Here is a 23171-nt window from a genome sequence, read left to right on the forward strand (position 1 = left end):
ACGGAAGTGGTGTACGGCATAATTTACCTCCACGTCTTAGCGTTGTGGTGATTTGAAAGTGGCATATCAAGCTTTCTCAATCGTGCTTCGCATATCATCGATTGCCACTGTACGGGGGATCTGCCATTTTTAGTGTGTGTGTTTAGTATGTGTATAAAGTTTTAATTCTAAACCTGCAAACAGTCTCGTCGATTCATGGAACCTTCTTGCTCCCAAGCATACATGCCATGAAAAACACACGTTGCCATGGTAATGGCGTCTGCGGCAGGATGAGGCTGATTGTATTGTTTAGCAGAGCGCAGGATGGGTGGATTCGAAAGATCAAGCGAGTGCCATTGAGTGGTTAGAATTAACCGGGGACGCACTTAAAAGAAGTGGGTGGAAGAGAAGAAGGTGTGTGCTAGAGAGGAATCTGGTTGCTGAACGTGATGCAAGGCCATAGCAGACCGAACACCAGGATTGCGCCTGAAAAAAAGCAGATTTGACTCGAGAGATGGCTGGGCGCGCGGAGAGGGTTTGACAAAAAGAATTACAATTTACTCGTGAGAAGGCAGCTTTGGAGAAAAAACTTGTTGATTTGCCTGCGTCTGGCAAAAGCCGAAGTAGGTTCAGGCGCGCGCGTACGGACAGTCGCTATCAGCGATCATTCCCTGCCCTTCAAATATGTACACACGGAACACGAAACATTATGTCTCTTTGTGATGAGAATCGACAAGACCTGGATGCGTATTTCCGGTGTTTCGAAGTGATGGCAAGCGGGCAGTTGGGCTACCGCATTGACAAGTGGGCTACCGCATTGAGCATGCTTCTAGCATTCAATGTGTACGGACGACTGTCCGCCCCAGATTCCAAACTATGACAATTCAAAAATGGCTTTGTTGTGACCTTTTTTGCTTCACGGCAGATGGCTACCATGAGAAGTTTCGCTCGTGGTAGCGCAATGACATCGAGTCATGCAGCCAATTCGCTGTTCGGCTTCTAAGAAACTTCGATCAAATAATTTAAATTTCCGAATAAGAAAAAACATTTGACGCTAATAGGGACATTTTCGCAGCCGAGAAGTTCTTGAACGGTCGTCATTTCAAGCTGGCGGTGATTCTAAAATAACTAAACTGCGAATTTCAGCGAAGATGGCTGAAGCATGCGACCATTTTATGGAAGCGCATATTCAGAAACATTTGTGTTGCGTCCGAGAAATGTCTGCATCTCTATTTACGCAAGACGAGAGTAGACAAGGATGGGATCCTGTGAGATCTCCACAAACAAATTTCTCTCTGTGTGACCGGATGGGACACAACGCGTCGACGTGTCGCTCAAAAGGCAAGGCACCCTCTGGTCAAACATGTCAGAAACCTGAACATTTTGCTATCAACTGCAAGCGAAAAAGCCCTAGGGCACCTTGATTCCTCGGGCTCAAGGAGGCAGAAAAATAAAAGCCGTTTTCTGATGCTGCCTTCTTCTTCTCATGGAGTAATTGTAGAAGAAAGTGACAGTACAGTTCTTCACCTCGGTCCTGGCGTAATGAACCGATGATGACCTTAGGCTTATGTGCATATAAACACGCAATATTCAATGTTATTGGTGTGTAGAAAATATGAATTTCTAAAAATGACTACTGCTTCTTTAGTTCGAATGTACTTGCTGTACCAAAATTTTCTGGCTGAAGAAATGCAATAGTTTTATGGGAATATTTGAAATATTCCGCCACTATATTGGTTGCAAAACGTTTGTTGGCAGCTTTCATTTCCTACGGTCATTTTTACTAACAGCCAGGGCTAAAACTATAACTGTGCAACAACAAGTGCATTCACTTGAAAGAATATTTTGTACTAGCGCCCGATTGATTTCAATACCAAAGTCTTGTCGATAGCTTTTATTTGCTCCGGTCATTCGAGCACATGTCACAATGTGTGTTGCTTGCAATGCATGCTAGTTGACTGCCACGAAGATATATTTACCTCTGGGTTTTCGTTGGCGATGTTATAGTACTCGCATGGGTCAATGTTTACGTTGTACAGGCAAGGTGCCACTCTGGAGTCACATGGAACCTTGCTTGAGTTTCGGTTCCCGCAGTTCACGGCCGTTGAGTAGACATCCCCTCCTTCACCACAGTTCGGACTAAAACCAGCCGTCTTAAGAATCTGCATGAACCATAGGCAAGTGTATTTAAAGTAATATATAAACCATGAAAAAAGTTTGAGAAATTAAAAAAACTTGTAGTCAAACTTGAAAAGGAGTATACAACGCTGAAAAGGGGTAAAGAAGGCTGTTCTGTGCACATCTTTCCGAAGTGTCAATATGCATAGCACTGCGTGACTGCTCCTATGTAGCGGACGCCACTATTTTCAATACAGTATTCAATATCCAGTATATGCTGCATTTCATTTTAGTTTGCCACTCATGTCATTCCTCCAGGTTGCATGACAACTTACCTTGCTGCAAAAAGGTACTGATCTTTTTTTTGTTGAGGCCTGTTAATACTTCACAATTGTCGCGATAACTACAAGACTACCGCTGACTCGACACTTATGTAGACCACGCACCAGAAATCATTCGGGCACAAGTACATGCCTTGCGTTACCTTATAAGACATGCCCTTAATGCAGCTTTCATGTGCCAGATCTGTCTCTTCCGCTGTCGGTAGCCTGCTGCCGGGTACATCCAACCACTGCGATGTGCCGCTTGGAAAGGCTCCATAGACAAGCTTGTATGAATCGTGGATTATAGCCTCGTTTCCTTCTATGGGATCAATGTTCAACAGGACCTCGTTTCGAGGCGGGTAGACAAGAGGGTCAGCTAAGGACCGCAGGTGGCTGACACCATCGATTCCACCAAGCTTGGAAACTTCTCCACCTGCATGGACATAGGTCTTACACTATATGAAAAACTTTCCCATAGTTTTGATCGAGGGAGGACAGCGGGCAACTCGCACTGAGAAATATAACATAATTATTGAATCTCTCGTACCATGCAGTTGAAGCACGTTTTAAGAATAGTATTGTCGGATTAGTTAAAAGTTTACAGAGCAACTGTGATAATTCTTGTACGCTAAAAATCGGCACGCACACAAAAATGCTGAACACATGTGCACGTATGTGCTTGTTCTGTGTGCGTGTTCGTGCTATACTTATTGATGCTATTGCTTTTTAAAACATTTAGCTAAAAGAGTTTTCTCACTGCACGAACTATACAGAACACTCAAATGTTCACTCTTTATAAACACAGGACACAGTGGAAGCTATAGTATTCACTATCATTTGTAAGCGAAATCACCCTGATGTATCCATGCGATTACTAGATAAAAAAAATGCTGTCTATCAACTTTATGGTATAACTAGTGAATGTACATCAAGTGATCTCATACTCTGCTTGGTAGTCTTACCTGCCATTTCGTAGAGTGTTGGCAGCCAGTCTGTGGCATGAAAAATGTGGTCATATCGAGATCCTCGTCCTGTCCACATTGACTGCGCAGTCCATATGAACCCCGGTACATGTACGCCACCTTCCCAGAGGGTAGATTTTTCGCCCCTTAAGGGATACGACGATGCAACGCCTGTACCCCAGTATGTTGCTGCTGCCCCATTGTCTGAGCTGAATGACAGGAACGTGTCGTTCAGCATTCCTCTCTCATGCAGTGCCTTGAAAATTTTCCCAACAGACTTGTCCAGTGCTGACACCATACCTGTATGGGAATGTAGTAATGTTGTTTTTTAGAAATGCGGTAGCTTGAACACACTGATCAACTCGCACATCTCGTCACAATCAAGAATGTGATTATCTTGGTGCTTGTTTCTCTTGACTCAGAAACAGCTTTAAATAAAGCTGGTGTGGCATTTAAATACCATTCACTCATTTTTAAACGACTGAATGATCAATAATCAATGCAGTAAATAAAATAAATTGGTAAATTCAGCTGAAAAGCGAATCCTAACTACTATTCATGAGTGCACCAAATCCGCGTAACTTGAATGCATTTTAATGTATACTTCAACAAAAAAAGGTAGGTCATGGTGATTTCTAGCGACTTAATAGCGACTGCTAATGTATCAGAATGCCAAAAGAAAAACGAATTATCTTGTACGTGTATTCGTTTAAAACACTCCTTTAATTCCCTTCCTGTGGAATAGTGACATTGATTCACTTGACGTTAAAATTATTTCTTTATTCAGGAAACAAGCGACCGCAACGTCATTGCAGGGCTAAATAAAAAACGCCAGACCTGCGCAGAAAACACAGCACTGTCACAATGAAAGCGTGCTGAGTGATTAGTATAGAGGGCATCGTAGACTACACTGGGCAGCTAATAAACAACACCTACATAGTACTCCCCACGATATAACTTGGTGCGGTGGCTCATGACAGTAAATGAATATGGCTGAGCCCTTCGTTATGGGCTAGAAGCACGGAACGACCTTGTTTTTATGCAGTTCGAATTATATCACACCATCTTTCAGAATTCGTATTGTGTGATACCTGGCTGTCATCTTACTCTACTACACCACCACATTTCACATGTTACTGTAGCTTCTTTACAACAGAACAACTGTACAGGGCATTTTCGCAACGGAGTTTCGAGCTCTAGCATGGGTCTCTGGCAAAATACGAGGATGCCACAGATATGACTCTCTTTTGAACTGCAATATTTCTTGAATAGTGATTCTTACTGTTTTTTTTATTATTATTAGTGACATTGGGTGCGGTAATACTCAGAGGCAAAGAATAGGACCTAGTTCGAATTGAGATGTGCCCTGAACTATTTAATATTGTTTTTTGTATTATGAGTGATATCGGTTGCGGACACTGGGGGTGGCAATGCACACAACTGCGACACCCTACTTGTGATCTTCTAAACGTTTGCTTTGTAGGACCTCAAAGGACGCTTTAGCTAAGCTGTCAGGAGTACAACGTGATAACGTAATTAGCAACAGCGTGCGTCGCCTTTTGGATTGGTAGCCTGGCTTCGGAATTTGGTTCATGCCTTCACCGTGCTCCAAAGCAATAAATGACTGCCCTCATTACAATGGCCATTTTAGGCTACCCTGGAAAGGTTCCTACAAGCAAAGTTGTCCACTAGCAATAATTCTTCTTTTCTATTGTGCTTTTTCCATGTCTGCATAAGAGCGCAATTCTCAGGTGATTGCATGGAATACTTGACAGATTTGATGAAAATTTTTCACGCTATAAAGAAAACAAAGTATTCTTGTTCTGGAGCAAACAGCTGCTTGCCGTGCATACAGCTTGTGTTCGAGCATCACTCAAACCAAATATTTCTTACTCTTCTGTTTAATTTTCATGTTTCTTGATTATTTGAGCACGGACACGATGACACTTTTTCGCTCATAATGCACGACGCTGACGCTAAAGCCGACACTGGCAGCGTAATTTCCGCGCAACAAGCTCCTCTTGGCAACTAGTGCAGTTTACAAAGTACACTTCTTTATTCGGGAATAAAAAAACTTTGCACAGCACTCTGGTTTCTGGTCAAGAGAACTTCAAATACCGAGGGTTGCATTGATATAAGTCAAACTTCGTATGATGACTCTGTTTTCTTATTTTTCGTTCTATGAATCATTAAACTTTAGAACAACAAAACCCGTGAAACGTATGCGGTCAGTACTCCTTTTACTAAACTTTTGCAGGCATCACTCTTTATACGTTGAAAAAAAAAACGAATTGCTTGGGCTTCAGAAGTAACAAAATAATCGTTGCACCACGCGAGAAGTCTGTAGAGTGCATAGTTTGGTTGGGAGATGTAATCAAATCTAGATGTATTTTTACAGTACAATGAAACTTTGTCGGAGCACACGCATGCTTATAAAATCGTGAATTGCCACAGAGAATTAAAGACGCATTTTCTAAAAGAATGTCTTTTTTTTCTATGAAGCTGCAACAGATGCTGGTGTGAATATGCCAGAGGGAGCCTGTTGAGGTTTTGCCAATCACTTTGACCCTGATATAGATAGTAAGGGAGAATGGTGATCGCTCAAAGGGATCTCTCTACCAACAGTGAAAAAAATGGAATAAAAGAGGAGTATCGATTATAGTTTCTGTTTTAATACTGCAAACCATTTTGTTTCGTAAAGTCGAAAGACAAAGGCATTGTTGCTAATCTTCTGAGTGACAAAACCTTATTTTTTGTGTTCTGAAGCCAGGCGGCCGTCTTATGAAAAAAATCACATAAAATACATAATACCACTGCCAACTCCCCTCAGCAGCTGCAAAAATAGCATGGAAGGCGCTCAGCTCTACGACCATGCTGCCGATAACTACAGATATTTCATCGCTGAGCCAAAGTGCTACAGACTCGCATTCACCTAAACAACACGAATGACCACAGACAACGTACACGGAGTCTCCAGATATGTTTCATCAGACCCTCTACGCGTTTACTCATTGTCCTTCAGTACCATAAGGGCAGGAGGCTCACTTCGCATACTTGTACCCAACAGAAGTATCGAGAGATCTGTAGCGCCCGCTGAGCCTCTTATCAATACAATCACTTTCACAACCCTAGGAAAGCAATAAAGGTATGCCACATACATAGAAATAATGTTCTAAGAACCGTGGGGTACGCTTTCTTTAAAGCGCTGCAGCGTGCGTAAGCTGTATAGGCCAAGGTAATTTTAGTAATCATTTGTCAAGGTCCTAGCGCACCCTCTATTTTTTCATCACACCAGCTTTCCTAGTGCTATGTCAAGGGTCCAGCCTACTTTCTAAAGTACAGTATCACAACTTCTACGAAACCTACTAAACTCTATGGAAATTCACACGTGTTGTTTTCTATTGCACCTAAATAAACGTGCCAAATTTCAACAATGTGCAACCAGTACTTGAGTAGCGGTCTTTGTTAGTTTAACAGACGTCTGTATGCCTAAGTTAGAATCACCATGAGAGAGGTCGCTGCAACTGAGTGAAAACTTTATTTGAAATGTTGAACGCTTCTGAGATGTAATTAAAAAATACAGGCAGTTTGGCACCGTGAAAGCTGTTCGAAGTGAAGAGAGGACTTGAGAAATCACGTGCACGCCTTTGCTGACGCTTCGTTGGTGTTTGTCTGAGTCACAGTTACTGACCTACTTCTCTATATTGACACATAGATTACGTCTGTGCAGTGCCTCTCCTCTCTATTTATGGGCCTGTCGGATGCGTACCACGCAGCCAATCACGACCATCTCCGTCAACGATTGCCTACTCTTTGCCATCGGGTAGTTATTGTGCCTGCTTCATTTGTTGGGATGACAGTAAGTCCTATGAAGCACCTCATGGAGGCAGAAATATTATGTTTATATGCTGATTTGGTTCACGGGGTGGTGCCTTGAAACCTCTTGATTACCATGCTAAGGTGTCCTGGTGTGTGTTGAGGCGAGACGTTTGCTGCTGGCACGTCTACCACGTCTCCCAGCCAATGACATCGACGCGCTCTCACGCACATGTGACGCCCTGCACAAACACAATGCCCTGAACTGTGGTGGAACGTTGATTTGTATGTACGAGCGAGCATTAGCACTGACAGTGACAAAAATTTAGTTGGTCTGAGACTCCCCTAGCTGAGGGTTCTGCTTATCTCTCTGCTTATCTCTGCTAGATAGCCTCTGCTTATCTCTTACGTAGATATGCGCCTAAATCATGGTGTTGGTGTTTCGCCATCGTTTCGCATGCTTGTAAACGGGAATTAGCCTGTCAATGACCGTGGCATTCGAAATGTGCAGCCACATTCGCACCCATGATAAAAAAAAAGACATTCTTTCCAACATTTTGTTACTTGCATGACACGCAGCTCCCTGTTCTCGCATATTTTTGCAGTGTGGGCGTGACACCAAGCGACTACATGGAATGACAGACAGAAGCCGTAAAGGGCTCAGAACGAGAAAAAAGGCTGCGAGGGGCTTTTTTATCTGAAAACTGTGGAAGTTTAGAGTAATGCAGCGCATTTTCTACTATATGATGCATGCTATATATATATATATATATATATATATACGCTAATAATACTGTTCAGTAAATTGTCAGGGCTGTTACAGTTGTTACGGCCTATGCGAAATTTGTTTGCATAAAAAATGGTGACGCGATTGGGAATTCGAAATGACTGAGAAATGATTTCTTCAAGCATCGTTATTCCACGCGAAGAACGTCTTAGCGAACTTCGGCACCTTTGAGCGTATCTATCTATCTGTCTACCTGGCCACCTACGTTTGGGTTTTCTCGCGGTCAGCCCTTTAACTTGGCGTGAACCAAAATTAGCATGAGAGGATAAGATGATTTGACGAATATGACTTGCTGGTTAAGACATGAATAATCTCACGATCTTGTCACGTACATTATCAAGCACTTTCCGCTGGACCGTGACACATACCTGCCGGCATGTTTGTGCCGCTGGTATGCGGGTATGTGGCACAGGTGATTGACGCTTAGTATCTGTCCAGGAACGACGAGAACACACGTGGGCAATTTTAACGCGCAAGCGTTAATAAATACCGGACATTGGTAGCGTCGACCCGAAGAATACAAGGAATAAATGTCAGGGTCTCAGCTGGAATTGAACCGAAGCATTCTGCATGGCAATGAAGCATTTCAGCACAGGGTTACGCCAGGTCTCTGAACAACTTTTCCAATTGACTCTTACCTTTGTGGACCGTCACTAGTGGGTGCAGTGCTGCCTATTCAATTTGTTAAACATTACACATGTACCCTTTTGATACTGCCGTCGTATCCGGTTTACGTAAATTGTGGTCATTTGCCATGCGCTGAAGTTGATTTATGTATCAGTGTCCAGGGCCAGCATCCTCCTGAGTATCAGCGCTTCATATCAGCTTCTGGTGTTGCTAATACGCATGTTCCAGTTGGCATCGTTGCGCAAGTGCAACCAACTGGTTATATAAAAATCTTCAACTCTTCAAATATGTCGGTACGTGCAGCCTTTGTACATAAATTAAACCTCATTTATTAACGTGTCGCCCCAACAAAATATTGCAGAAGCACGGTCACCTTTCCTCCGCATGCTTCGCATAACGTCGATCCTTAAGTACGTAATATCTGCCAAAGTTTTTCCGTAACTGTTTTTAACTTCCGCATAAAGAATTTTGATGCCGAATCATCACAGAATACCGCAGCCTGCTGCATGACGTCCTTCAGACAACGTAAAGCTTTTATAGTTGATTCAATTTTGATACAAATATAGCACCCTTAATACGAATAACGCACTTTGAACAAAAGCATTACACATATGTAAGTCGACACTTGCCTGCGTAAATTTCACGGTTCCTTACTCCAATGAAATCGTAGCCTTCAAGATACTCAGCTGGCGCCTCCAGTTTCACCCGAATGCTGCCGTAGTGCGGAGCCAGGTGGGCAACGTACAGGAACATAGGCTGCAGTGGCAATCAGAGTTGAATAATTATTATGTAGAGTTTAACTTCACAAAACGACCAACCATACTATTATGCGACCCGCCGCAGTGGAGGGTTCCGGAAATTTAGGCCACCTGACGTTCTTTACGTGCACCCAAATTTGAGCACACTGGCCTACAGCATATCACCTTCATTGAAAATGCAGCCGCCACAGCCGGGATTCTACCACGTGACCTGCGATTCAGCAGCCGAGTACCTTAGCCACTATATCACCACGGCTGAGTGGAGTAGCAATTGGAGAACTTATTCAAGTGCATATAGCTAGAAAACAATATCGGTACCACTTCTCAACTCCAAAAAAATTACAGCTAAAAGAAAATTCGGACATGCCACTTTTTTTGGGTACTCAATTGAATGCTTTTGGAAGGTAGACGCAGAAAAAGTCACAGCATATCCACAGAGTGAAAGATGATGAATGAGACGAAGCTTCGGAGTGTTTTATTGGTCAACTGTTAATCGTCCGTACGTGCGTCCGTCTATAAGTCCATCTCTCTGTCCGTCCATCCGTCGTTCGTTCTGTCCGTCTGTCCATCCATCCGTCTGTGCGTTTATCTGCCTGTCCGTCTGCCCGTCTATCCATCTGTCTGTTCAGACGTCCGTCCGTCTGTTTGTCCGTCTGTCTGTCCATAGGTACGTCCGTCTGCTCGTATGCCCTTTTGTCTGTGTGTCCGTCTGTTCATCCGTCCACTTAGTGAACACTGTAAGTATGCCATCTCGCACCTTTTTGTGGTACATTCAGTATACACAAGTACCGCCATGCAGCGCACATTACCCACTACTACTTCATACATCGAAGACGCACGACCCACGGCTTAATAAGCTTCGTTTCCTAAAAGATAGTTGTCATTTACAAGGGAGTGAGAGAACTCTAGCTAAGCTCGTTTTAGGTTCCTTTCGTGTCAAAGGCTGCGCTGTGAATACGTTATACCTATCGTGGATTTGTCGTTCGGCGCTGTCGTGGCGTGTTGCACGCTCACCCGGGCTAGGGTCGCCCTAGCGGGGAATAGCGTGGAACGAGCCTAGGGAACGCAGAGGGGAGGCGTCGCGTGTTGCGAGCAGTGCGGCCACAGCTATGGTGCCACTACCAATACCTTCCACTTCTCTTTCTCTCTATCTTATCAACCATTTGATTTCATTGCAATGGTTCTGCTGGCTGCATGTCATGATTGCCTGAATGCGAGACAACATGTGTTTCTTCAGTGGCGGTCACACATGCTCCGTTCTCTAAGTGACGCTTAGAATAAGGTATCTTCATGAAGATGTGATTGATATATAAGTGGGGTTTAACGTCCCAAGACCACCATATCATTATTAGAGACGCCGTAGTGGAGGGCTCCGGAAATTTCGACCACCTGGGGTTCTTTAACGTGCACTCAAATCTGAGCACACGGGCCTACAACATTTCCGCCTCCATCGGAAATGCAGCCGCCGCAGTTGATGAAGATGTGGGCAGGAATATTGTTCGCCAATTAACGTGAGTGTTCTGTTTTTGTACGTTATATTTACAAAGCGCTAGCTAGGCGTCGGCAGCAGCTCTGTATGAGATGGCTTCCTGCCATTTCCAACCGTAGCACGCGTCCGCTGGCTTGTTTGTAGACGCAAACCCAAAACATTCACTAAGAAAGTAGTTCAAGATAGAGGCTCGTTTGATGCGATGCTGCCAACACCTACACGGTAGTCTTTTAAGATGCTTAGGACATGCCTCACTAGTAACGGTAAAAACAGCAGATCCCACGTACAGTGGAAATCGCTGGTATGCGAAGCATGAATGAGGAAGAATGATAGGTCACTTTAAAATCAGCACAATGTTAAGAGGACACGCGTTGTTGCGGCTGCCGCTGTGCGCTCTTTTCCGTTGTTTCTGTTTATTGTTTTTCAGTTTTGCTTACATCTGCGATGACGATAACAATAGCCGTACAGTCGCTTGACCCACATAGAAGCGTCACTGCGAAGAGTCGCCAGACTTCCTCAAAAGTGGTAGCTGGATCCTTTAAGAAAGTATTCTTTAACTGTTCCTAAGAGAGTCAGGGGATTCCTCTGGGTGCCGACTCTGACCCACCAAGAGAGACACAATGTCTCTCTAAAGAGGATCGTATACGTGGCAAGTCAAAACCCTCGGAAAACAGTGTAGCATGTGATGAGACCATGGTGTAGTATGGAAGTCTATACCCCAGATTTATAAGCGTTCCTAGACTCGAACTTCATCCTTCACTTGACAGAGTTGAACACTACGTCACTGCTCGATCTAGAATGACGCTACACTTTTCGAGAATTACAACTGATTATCGCTGACATTCAGTGACTTGCTTTGTCTAGAGACGGCGCTCCCAAAAACTTTCTCAAGCGAAGGCACGTTCTAAAACACGGGGTGTGCATATATCCTTTCATAGTCAATGAGGTGGTTCAGTCGTGTTTTTGGGTCAAAATTAAGTTTTGAACACGAGCTATCACGTTTCTTAATATCCAGACAAAATGGAGTTCTACAGTGGTTACAGATCACTCCCTTGACCTAAGCACGAAACGTGGCAGGCAAGCTCAACTGGCATTAACTCCATTGAAAGGATATTTTAGTGACAAGTAGCTTGCTTGCATCCATGCAGATTTTGCATTCTTACTTGGGTAAGTGCTACAGGAAAATATATAAACTAACATTCAAGACGCGCCTCGATTTTGAGAGCAGGCGACGTTTACTGCAGCAATGAAGTTAGGAAATTCAACATGCAGAATTAATTACCGTAACTTTAATAGTAAATCTTACAAGCGAATTCGTTCTTTTATGAATTCATTTGTTGACAGAAACATGATCTGTTGTCCCAATTACGAAGCCCTCCACTCACCATTTCTTCTATTCGAACCCACCGATGTGATCATGTCGATGGTATCGCCACTCATCCTCTTCGACAGTTTTTATCATTCTACGTACCCCCGCAGTGGCCGCTTACTATGAAGAACACCAGTACACACAAATTCTAACCTCTCATTGTTCATGAGAAGGCTGATTGTATGACGGCCAAGTGATAACAATGTATGATAATCAAGGTATAATCCCGCGCCTGCTACCACAGCGGTGCTTCCGACGCTTGCTCCAGAACAGTGTTTCGACGTATTTACAGCAGCATCGTTCATCACACAATAAATCTGCTTAACTCATTCTACCTCTGACTGCCTGGGTGCCACAGTGATCACGGCGCCCAGCTGCTGGCCTGAAAGGCGCGGGTTTGTTTCGATCCGTGGTGGTCGCGCTTAGGTTGCGGCAAAATGGTACGTAGAGATCCCTATATTGTGTCATATCAATGAAGTGTGAGCAACCCTATATTGTATAAGTTTTCGGAGCTCTAACCTGTAGCGCGCCGTGTAATAATACCGCGCCTTCGGCGTCCGAGGCCCCAGATGGCTTCATTAATTCATTCAATTGTTTGTTTCCAGACTTGATTGATATTTGGGATTTAACATTCCAACACGATCATACGGTTATGAGAGACGCCGTCGTTGAGGGCTCCGGAAATTTCGTGGGCCTTCAGCATTCTCGAATCCATCGAAAATGCAGCCGAGTCGGCAGCCGAGTACCTTAGCCACTGGACCTCCACGGTGGTTCATTTGTTTCCAGACTGCTCAATATTTCATTCTTTTCTTAAGAACTGTTAAACCAAAAGAAGATTGCCTAGTTGAATCACATAATAAAGAAACAAAACGTCTGCGCGAAGCGTCTGCAAGGAGTGACCTTAAACTTCAAGTGCTTGCTTTCTATATCGTACCGAACTTGCTCGTCACAGTTGGTTCAATTCAATAACAATCTGCTGTGGTTATTTACTCGGTGTAAGCTCCCCTGGGTCTAAATAAAACGACGAAGGTTGTTCCTTCGAGGGAAGTACAATGTTTAATAATAAATCATTTAAGCAAACCATTAGGTGGCGAGGAGTGAGACACATGAGTGCTTAGATCACTATGTGCACCAGGTAAATGGAATATGAAGCAAAAGTATCTTCAAACGAGTTCGCTGCTGGACTAGTTGGTGCTTTGAAACAGAAATAGTTTGTTGGTTTTTGCCTCAGGAAGAGTGTCGTCTTTCCCGAAGTTGGTGCCTTACTTTGTTCTATTCCGCCACTTTGAGGTCATGTGAACAGAGTGGTGAAAATTTTAAGAGTCGAACTTTGGCGGCATTTACGTTTACACTTAGACTGGTTGAGGGGCTACGTTTTCCTGGTACCCTGCTTGGGTGGCAAAGAGGCAGTTTTCTCTAAAACGGGACGCCGTGTAATGGACAGCTATCAGGTGCAGCTACAAATAGGGGGATTCTTGGAGCCTTGCAAAGCCTAAAGACCCAGAATGCCGCATGGTCAGCCTAATTGCCGTGGGAGGAGCTTCCATCCCCATGAATATTGGAAATATTTTAGAAAAGGGTCTCAAGGTTGTACTGGAGCGTCGTGTTCCTCCACATGAACTCGCGGCCTTGAATCGTCGGATGGTAGAGAAGGCACTTCAGAAAGACCGAAAACGCAGTGTTAGAAGGATGTTGACTATCTCGAAAGAAAGTTAAAAAAACTGTGCCTAGTGTTTCTAAAGACAGTTTGGAAAGTGTTGGTAATTTCTTAGGCAGCATGACCTGTGTGTCTTACGAATAGAAAAGGTTAGCGGCTTTGTTGCGTTACCAAAAACCAGGCAATCAAAAGGCTGCAGAGGCTATCAAAAAAGTTTTTTTTTCGTAAAAGAAGGAATGCCAGAACTAAGAGTAAAGCAGTGAAACTTCGCAAGTACTTAGATCTGGTAAACTGCCAAATAAATTTAGCTAACAGCGACAGTGGTGCTTTAAGTCTTTTCTTTAGCGTTAAGACGCATAAACCCGAAGCCCCATTTCGTTTTATTGTGAATTAAAGGGACACCAAGCAGCATTGCGTCATTATCATCATCATCATCAGCCTGACTACGTCTACTGCAGGACAAAGGCCTCTCCCATGTTCCGCCAGTCAGCTTGGTCTTGTGCTTGCTGCTGCCAGTTTACACCCGCAAACTTCTTAATCTCATCTGCCCACCTAACCTTCTGTCTCCCCCTAACCCGCTTGCCTTCTCTGGGAATCCAGTGTGTTACGCTTAATGACTGACTGTTATCCTTTCTACGCGCTACATGCCCAGCCCATGTCCATTTCCTCTTGTTGATTTCAACTATGATATCCTTAACCGCCATTTGTTCCCTTATCCACTCTGCTCTCCTATTGTCTATTAAAGTTACACCTACCATTTTTTCTTTTAATTGCTCGCTGTGTCATCCTCAATTTAGGCTGAACCCTCTTTGTAAGTCTCCAGGTTTGTGCTCCATAGCAAAGTACCGGCAAGATTCAGCTGCCTCTTGAAGGATAGCGGCAATCTACCTGTCATGACATGAGAGTGATTGCCAAATGTGCTCAACCCCTTTCTTATTCTTCTAGGTACTTCAATCTCATGGTCCAGCTCCGTGGTTATTACCTGCCCTAAGTAGACATAGTGTTTTACAACTAGAAGTGCACTATTACCTATCTCGAAGCGCTGCTCTCTTCCGAGTTTGTTGTACATTACATTCGTTTCCTTCGGATAAATTTTAAGACCCAGCTTTCTGCTCTTCTTGTCTAACTCCGTAATTATGAGTTTAAATTCGTCCCCTGAGCTACTCAGCAATGCAATGTCATCGGCGAAGCGCAAGTTCCTAAGGTACTCTCCATTAACTTCTAAAGTCTAACTGTTCCCATTCTAGGCCTCGAAAAACCTACTGTAAGCAAGAAGTAAGTAGCGTTGGGGAAATTGTATCCCCCCTGCCTTACACCCTTCTTGATTGGTATTCTGTTGCTTTCTTTATGAAGCAATATTGTAGCAGTTGATCCCCTGTATATTTCTTTCAGGATATTTATATATACTTCATCGACGCCCTCATTCCGCAGTGTCTGCATGACTGCTGGTATTTCTACTGAATAAAACGCCTTCTCGTAATATATGAAGCTATGTATAGTGGTTGGTTATATTCTGAGCATTTCTCTATCACCTGATTTGTAGTATGAATGTGGTCAATTGTTGAGTAGCCTGTTTTAAATCCTGCTTGTTCATTTGGGTGATTGAATTCTAATGCTTCCTTTACTCTGTTAGCAATGACCTTTGTAGACAGCTTGTATACTACGAAGAGCAAGCTGATCAGCCTGTTATTCTTCAAGCCCTTTTCATCTCTTTTCCTATTAAGATGATGTTAGAATTCTTCCAAGACTCTGGTACTTTTCCCGTCAGGAGGCACCTCGTAAACAGGAAGGCAAGATTTTCTAACACAATCTGTCCTCCACCTTTCAGCAGATCTGATGTTACTTGATCCTTACCAGCAGCTTTGCCTCTTTGCATGCTCTCCAAGGCTTTTCTAACTTCTATTATTTCTGGGGGGGTGTCATCTGTGTTACTGCTAGTTCTTATAGTATTAAGGTCGTGGTTGTCCCGGCTACTGTACAGGTCTCTGTAAGCAGCATTGCGTCAGTATGTTCTGATGAATGTATTAATTTCTCTCAAGATAAATGATTTTTCTTCACAAAAGTTCTCTTGATGTCCGTTTCCCTGAACACAACAGTGACACTAGTTTTGCTTGTTTGATATATGTGGTAGAGCTATTTAACCCGGTGCGTCAGTTTGAGTTGTTTGCTGCAGGTGAACCCTGCATTACCAAAAATGATGTGATCGCTTTTTAAAATGCTGCATTAATGTCAGTTGAAAACCTTCTAGCGCCTTTAGAATTATTTTTTCTGTCCCTTTTGATTGTATTTGAAGAAGAGGTCTGAGTTTAAAAAAAACTGTCTGCGTTGGTTCCTGTAGCGCGCCATGTTGTGCCAAATACTTCATCATGCCTTTGATCCAGTAGTACAATATACTTTGAGTTGTATCAACAATGGCATAGTCCCTAATATTTTCTTCATGTTGATGACTTTTATAATCATTTTGAGGAAGTGCCTTCAAAAATGTCGAGAAAAGACTACGTTTACTTGAAGACCTGCTGTTAAAGTTTAATGAATATTATATGTGTTGCACGTCCTCTCCACTTGCTCAGAAAAAATTCCTCCCGTAGAATCAGCCCATTCCAAGACAATAAAGAGAGGCACCTGAACACTGTTTAGAATCTGCGCATAGGAATTCATACATTCACAGTGTGCAAAATAGTCATGATGTACAACTGTAGAGGCTTTTTGTGCTGGTTTTCCTGGGTTAATTATCGTGTCTGTTTCTAAGACGCTCCGTAACAAGATGAAATAAGGCTACCAAAAAATGCTGTATGTTCCCGGTGAACTGGAACAGGCCAGCTATGGTTCATTACATGTACAAGGTCACACACAGACTAAAAATTGTGGCTAGTTGTTTCAACATGCCGTTGGTTTTCTCGTCCACGAAGAAGCTCGCTCTGCTGAGCCGTCGCATCATATGTGTGTAGAAAAAAGGTCGCCTGCCGAAAGAACCATGAAAACGTTTTGCGATGTGTCCACAATGCCATGTACGAGGTCCCCCTTTCTTGCGACAAAGTCTACATCGCCTATTTAGAGCGCTGTCTCAATAAACGACCAAGAGGGCACCAAATAAATCTTCGCAAAAAGAAGAGTTATCTTTTAGGACCAAAGTTCTTACAGTCGTGGGTCGATAGATCCCTCATATGCCTTGGTAGCTGACTGCCTAGTTCTATGACTCACTCAGCTGGTTGCCTGCCAGGCGGAAGGACGGACGGATGAACAGACAAATAGACAGACAGCCATACAGGCCGACAGATGGATCGACGGACGAATGGACGCTTTGCCCCACTCATCATCATTCGCGTCGTGGATATGCTGTGATTTTTTTTACTGCTGCATCACATGCCCGCACTGAGAATCTCGATTGCGGTTTACGAAAATCCAGGACATGGGTAGAAAGAAAACTGTTCGCGAAACACGAGAACCTTTTTTGAATAAAGAAAGCAGGTGACGAGTACCTGAGCGAAACCTCTATTGCGCTAGAGTATAAAGTTGGGCATGTTGGTAAGACATACTTAATCGACGTAGCGCGTTTTGAAACATAGGACAAAAGAAGGGACAGAAGGAAGCGCTTACTTTCAATGCTTACTCCAATGAGCGCTTACTCCAATTTTCCTTGAAGAAGTTCAAATATTCTTTGGTGGGTTCACCCCTTCCGTCAGACATGGCATGAGAGTGTGCAAGATTTTGAGGACTGAGTTCAGAGGGCAACTGCGACTGCTTTGGCAGTGGTTTTTGCTTCAAATTCTGAATAGCAGAGATGATGCCAAGCGAAGAAGACAGCTTCATGAGCTTCAGCGTGACATTCATCAAACTACAGAGGCCATTTGAGTTAGTGATCTGGCTCGTCTGCGAAGTCAGGCTAGACCAGCACCAAGACGGGATGAAAAAGGCACGAGTTGCGTTCAGAGGCTGGAGCCGTTACAGTTGCCCCCGGAAGTGTCGAAAACCCTGTCACTAAGACTAAAGTTTGCGGTAGAGGCAAGACTTTTCGCACCCGAGAGGCTCTCCTTGGTCCGCCAAATTTCTGGGAAGGCAATTGACTCGGAACACGACCGTTGTGTGTCAGCAGGTGTTGATGTGCTCCGTCGTTCGAAGCAACACTCTTCCAGGTTGCCGCTGAGAAAAGTGGAGGTCTACCTTAGGAACAACGCCCTCGCCGTACTTCCAGCCGACAAGGAAGGAGGGTTTGCCGTTCTTTCTTACAAGCTTTTCAGTTCTAAAGCAAGTGAAGCTGTTTCATTTGTTTTCAGCTGTTACGACAATGTTGTTCTTTCTTAAGTCAAGTCTCAGGCAAAAAAGATGTGTGAAAAGCTCGACCCCAGTAAACTTGTTAGTGACATAGCAAATAGCAAAAAAGATTGTCTTGAGGTATTCTTCAGTGCGAAAACACATAAGCCTGAAAAACCATTTGGTGTTTTCGTTTCAGAAAGTGGCACGTGGCAAAAAAATGTTGCGTTGTTTTTACAAAGTAAGCTTGATCTATCAACACTAGATTACCCATTTCTCGTGAAAAATTCCCATCAAGTTCTTGATTTAGTCCGATCCCGTTCGAATCAGCACATGTGTGGTTTTTCTATTGATGTGAAAGATCTGTACTATTCGTTGCCTCACAAATGGATTCTTAGTTGTGTAGAAAAGAGCATTGACAAGCTTGGTAGCATAACATTTCAGAATAGTGCTGGTATATCGTCTAGTAGCTTTTTAGAACTTTTATCCTTTTATTTGCAATCTACTTTTATTCAATGGAATGGGAAGCCCCACCTTCAAAACGAGGGCATTTGTATTTGATCATGTATTGCTCCAATCTTAAGTAATTTGTTTTTAGCCAAGCTCGACAGAACTGTTTCCGGTGACCTTAGTGACAACCGAATCATGCGCATCTTTAGATTTGTTGACGACTTCCTCATTCTTTTTGACTGTGATCCCATTTTTGTGCCCTAGATATCCTCGACTTCATCAAGGAGCGGTTGAGTCCCCTTGTTTTAACCCATGAGTTGCCTGTTAATAACACTCTCAGATTTTTAGATATCGCTCTCACGTTTCACCTAGACCACATTTGTTGGATGTACAAACCGAGGAGTAAGAAACCCTTGCTTCAGTACCATTCCGCTCATACTAAGCTCGTAAAACGAGGCATTGTAAACATGTGCTTTAGTAACGCCTAGCAGAAGTCTTGTCCACATCTGATGGCAGCTAGTTTCAAGGAACAAGCAGAACGACGTCTGGACGCTGGCTACCCCTCTCACGTACAGGTTGCCGTCGCGGGAATTCTGGTCAAGAAGCTTCAGTCCTTGCATCAAGCTCTCCCTCACGTTGAGCCAGTGAGACGTCAGAAGATGGACGTAGTACCTTATCTGCATGGAATCTCCCACAACTTGAAAAAGGTTGGAGAGCGGGCCAATGTAAAGGTGGTGTTATATGCCCCGAAAAAGCTCTCGTACTTGTGTATGAAATGTTTCACATGCAAAACCGGGATGCTCTAAAAAGCACTTAACACTGTTTGTCACATGCGCGCAATTTGTAATCTATCAGATACCTCTTTCATGCGGTAAAAACTACATAGTACAAACTGGCAGGCGTATTAATGACCAGCTCCGCAAACACGCTTGCAACGTAAAAAATGGTCGTGATGGTTTTTTGGCACTACATTGCAGCACGTGTGGCTGCAAACCACTTTTTCACAGTACGGTATACATAGGAAAAAACAGAAGTAAAGTAACAAGGGAGATTATTGAAGCAGAAAGGATTAGTAGATTAGGGCTGAACTGCGTCAGCATTCCTTCTCTCGGTCTTTGTGAAAAAGAATTGTCGTTTTTGAGATCATAAGTGTTTAGCGCATGGCAATGGAGGGTTTTTTATCTGTTTGTCTGTTCTTTTCGTATTTCATGAGCATATAGATGTACGCTCCTCGAAGTAAAGTTTTGCTGGAAGTAAGCGCTCCCTTCTGTCCCTCCCCTTGTCCTATGTTTTAAAACGCGCTACGTCGATTAAGTATTTCTATTGCGCTGTTGAATGCTAAATTTCATGTTCTTTCTCGTCTGCTTTGAATTTTTTCAATGGTGCCCCTGCGCAGGGGGTCGATCTTCCTTCGATGTAGCTGGTTGTTAGTGTGCGCGTGTTCTTGTCTGTACCTTCTGTCGTAGTATTTTCTCTCCCGATGGTTACTACGTCAAAACTATCTTCTGCGCTAAACTTTTTTCAGAGGTTGCATTGCTACAAAATTTATATAGGTTATTCAACGTCAACTGTCCCAAGCAGGACGCTCACCAAAAATCAATTTCCTACAAATAGCTTTAAAACAATACGCGGACACAAAAACATTAGTTATGAAGTATCTTTCCATAGTGTTTCAATTGGCAATTTTTTCGCACCAATGAACATTATTTAAAATTTATGAAAATGTAAAAAACAAGGTATAAGAATAAAAAATTAATTGTTCGTAAATTTAGCGTGTTGCTCTTCCTTTCAATACCTGAGTTTTCGCATTTTTACCGCCACGTGCTTTTATCATAAGACAATTCTTCATGGTAGATTCAAAATTTCCACCTTTAGAGGGAGCACAACGCTGAGTAAAGCGTTTTGAGAATTTGTCTATAAAAGACAACGATTACTAGATTGCATAAATTAGTTCCATAGAGTCTCCTATAAAGCTTACTATACAAATAATATTTCCCGGAGTGCGGTGCGTACATTCTAAAATAAAAATTTGAACTTGGCAAGAAGGCCATTTTGTTCTGAAATTAGACGTGTAGAGCACCCTAAAGTGCTCCAAAAAATCAGCATGTAAGAACATACCACTGAGAATCATGTTGACTTTCAAATCAAATCAAATGAAATCAAATGAATATTTTTTTTTACCTTCAGCAAGTACAGGGCGTTGCAACAAAAGACTCCAGTGAGCTTGACTAGGCTTCCCAGCCGGTTACAGCAGGCTGTGATAAAGTTTTATCGAAGTAATTTTAAATGCGAAGCATTTCTTAGCGAAACTCGGAGACTTCGAGCGTGTCTATCTATCTATCTATCTATCTATCTATCTATCTATCTATCTATCTATCTATCTATCTATCTATCTATCTATCTATCTATCTATCTACGAATTTTAGCTATTGTGGCCGTTTTAATAGTGGTATTACTACCAAACTTGGTATGGCGTAGCGGCCCCGCCGCGGTGGTCTAGTGGCTAAGGTACTCGGCTGCTGACCCGCAGGTCGCGGGTTCGATTCCCGGCTGCGGCGGCTGCATTTTCGATGGAGGCGGAAATGTTGTAGGCCCGTGTACTCAGATTTGGGTGCACGTTAAAGAACCCCAGGTGGTCAAAATTTCCGGAGCCCTCCACTACGGCGTCTCTCATAATCAAATGGTGGTTTTGGGACGTTAAACCCCACAAATCAATCAAACTTGGTATGGCATAGCGTGACTGTACTGAAAACATATGTGGCTAGTCATAACATGAAAATCAAGACGTTTGTAATCAACGTCATTATTTACAATTCATAGTCCTGCAGCTCTTGCGGTGGTTTCGTTCACATGGCTTGTTCCAAAACTGGTCTGGTATGGCATGATTGCATGGCGAACACAAGCGACAGAATATAACATGAAAATCATGGCAAACTTTTCATGTAACAACATGACTTCATGCCACGCTCATGATGCACACGCGGAGATTTCGATAGCGTCACACATAACAAATTTGGTATTACAGTACGTAAGTAGATGACGAAGGTATGTGACTGGCGCAAGCATGATAATCATGAGGCGCGTGTCATGTAGCAGCATGACTACATGCTAAGCTCAAGATGCGCTCACGGCCGTTTCGCTAGCTTCACATGTACAAACTCGGTATTACGCGACGCTAACAAACGGTATAGGTAAATGACACATCCACACATGATAATGACGGCATGCGTGTCAAGTAACAACATGACTGCATGTCATGCTCTTGATGCGCTCGTGGTCATTTCGCTAGCTTCTCATGAACCAAATTCGGTACTACAGAGCGTGAATAGAATATGAAGGTATGTGACTCGTGCAAATATGATAATCATGAGATGCATGTCATGTGAGAACATGACTACGTGCAACAGTAGAGGTGCCAATAAATTTCGACATCACGTGGTTCTCGTGCTCGCCGGCGTTCATTACGTTGCGTCACGCCGGCGTTGCCACGCCAGGTGCCAGTCCTGCCATATATTCGCAGACGCACGCCGCGCTGCGTTGCTTTGACGCATGCGCGTTTCAGCGCGTCCGGCGTCCCTCTGTCACGAAAAGAGGGAGACGCAGTGTTGTCTGGGTAACACATTAGCGCAAAATGCAGCATGTCGCATTTCGCACTGGTTGCCACCGGGCCGCGCCACCCGACGATGGTTGCACCGGTCGCGCCTAGCGTCAGACTATAGAGTGCTCGCGTTTTGCTAACGTAGGGTCGCTGTGCCCAGCGTGCGCGCGCGTCAACGCTACATTAAAGTATAATGAGCCCATCATGATGCGCTTGCGGCTGTTTTGCAAGCTCCACATATACCAAGTTTGGTGTCACGTGACGTCCATGGATGACGAAATAATTGACTGGTGTAAACGTGGTAATCCTGGCATGTGTTATCTGAAAACGTGACAACATACCGCGCTCATAGCTCGCTCGCGGCCAGTTTTGCTAGCTCTACATATACTAAATTTGGTTTCTCGTGGCGTGAATAGATGACGAAAGCAAACGACACATCCAAACGGGGTAATCACGACTCGGAATTCATGTACGCGATTGTTTACTTCTACTAAATTCGTGCTTCGCATATCATCAATTCCCACTGTGCGTGGGATCTGCCAATTTTTGTTTAGTATAGCAAAGCTTTTTTTAAGTTTAGCTCCACCATTGCATTGTTTGCTAGGCTGGCATTACAATACCACTGAATTCGCTGCTCAAATATAGTGGGAGAGTATTTAAAACTCATGGTTTAAAGTTTTTTTTGTTCGTAACCTATTTTGTATACTAAATATTGAGGTGATGAAATACAGAGGTAAATATATAGCAATGTGAATGATATATGTGTTACAATGCACTCAAAAATAAATCGCGTTAGATTTAATGCATGTGACTATGTAAACGCGTTGTCAAAAACATGTCACAACATACGTATAGATCGTTGAAACGTGTCGTGAGCATGGTCATTTATAGCTGATCCAGAATGTAGTTCTGCGTAAAATTGAACAAAGCATGGCTAATTACCTCTTAAATTTCTTTCAAACTTTTGTATATTGTTGGTTATTCAGT

At 43.3% G+C, this 23171-nt stretch overlaps 1 protein-coding gene across 2 annotated transcripts in view; it reads right to left on the reverse strand.

Annotated features, from left to right (window-relative positions):
• The window catches only part of LOC119177854 (arylsulfatase B), an 89477-nt gene that overhangs the window by 7906 nt on the left and 58400 nt on the right, over positions 1 to 23171 (reverse strand). For both annotated transcript variants that reach the window (XM_075887393.1, XM_075887395.1), the window contains 4 exons: positions 9242 to 9368; positions 3383 to 3682; positions 2582 to 2853; positions 1959 to 2141 (listed from right to left, as the gene is read on the reverse strand). In XM_075887393.1, the coding sequence (XP_075743508.1) occupies positions 1959 to 2141; positions 2582 to 2853; positions 3383 to 3682; positions 9242 to 9368 (882 nt within the window). The remainder of the gene's footprint in view (positions 1 to 1958; positions 2142 to 2581; positions 2854 to 3382; positions 3683 to 9241; positions 9369 to 23171) is intronic.

This window comes from Rhipicephalus microplus, chromosome 1 (assembly GCF_043290135.1).
Source record: "Rhipicephalus microplus isolate Deutch F79 chromosome 1, USDA_Rmic, whole genome shotgun sequence".
NCBI classification, from domain to species: Eukaryota; Metazoa; Arthropoda; class Arachnida; order Ixodida; family Ixodidae; genus Rhipicephalus; species Rhipicephalus microplus.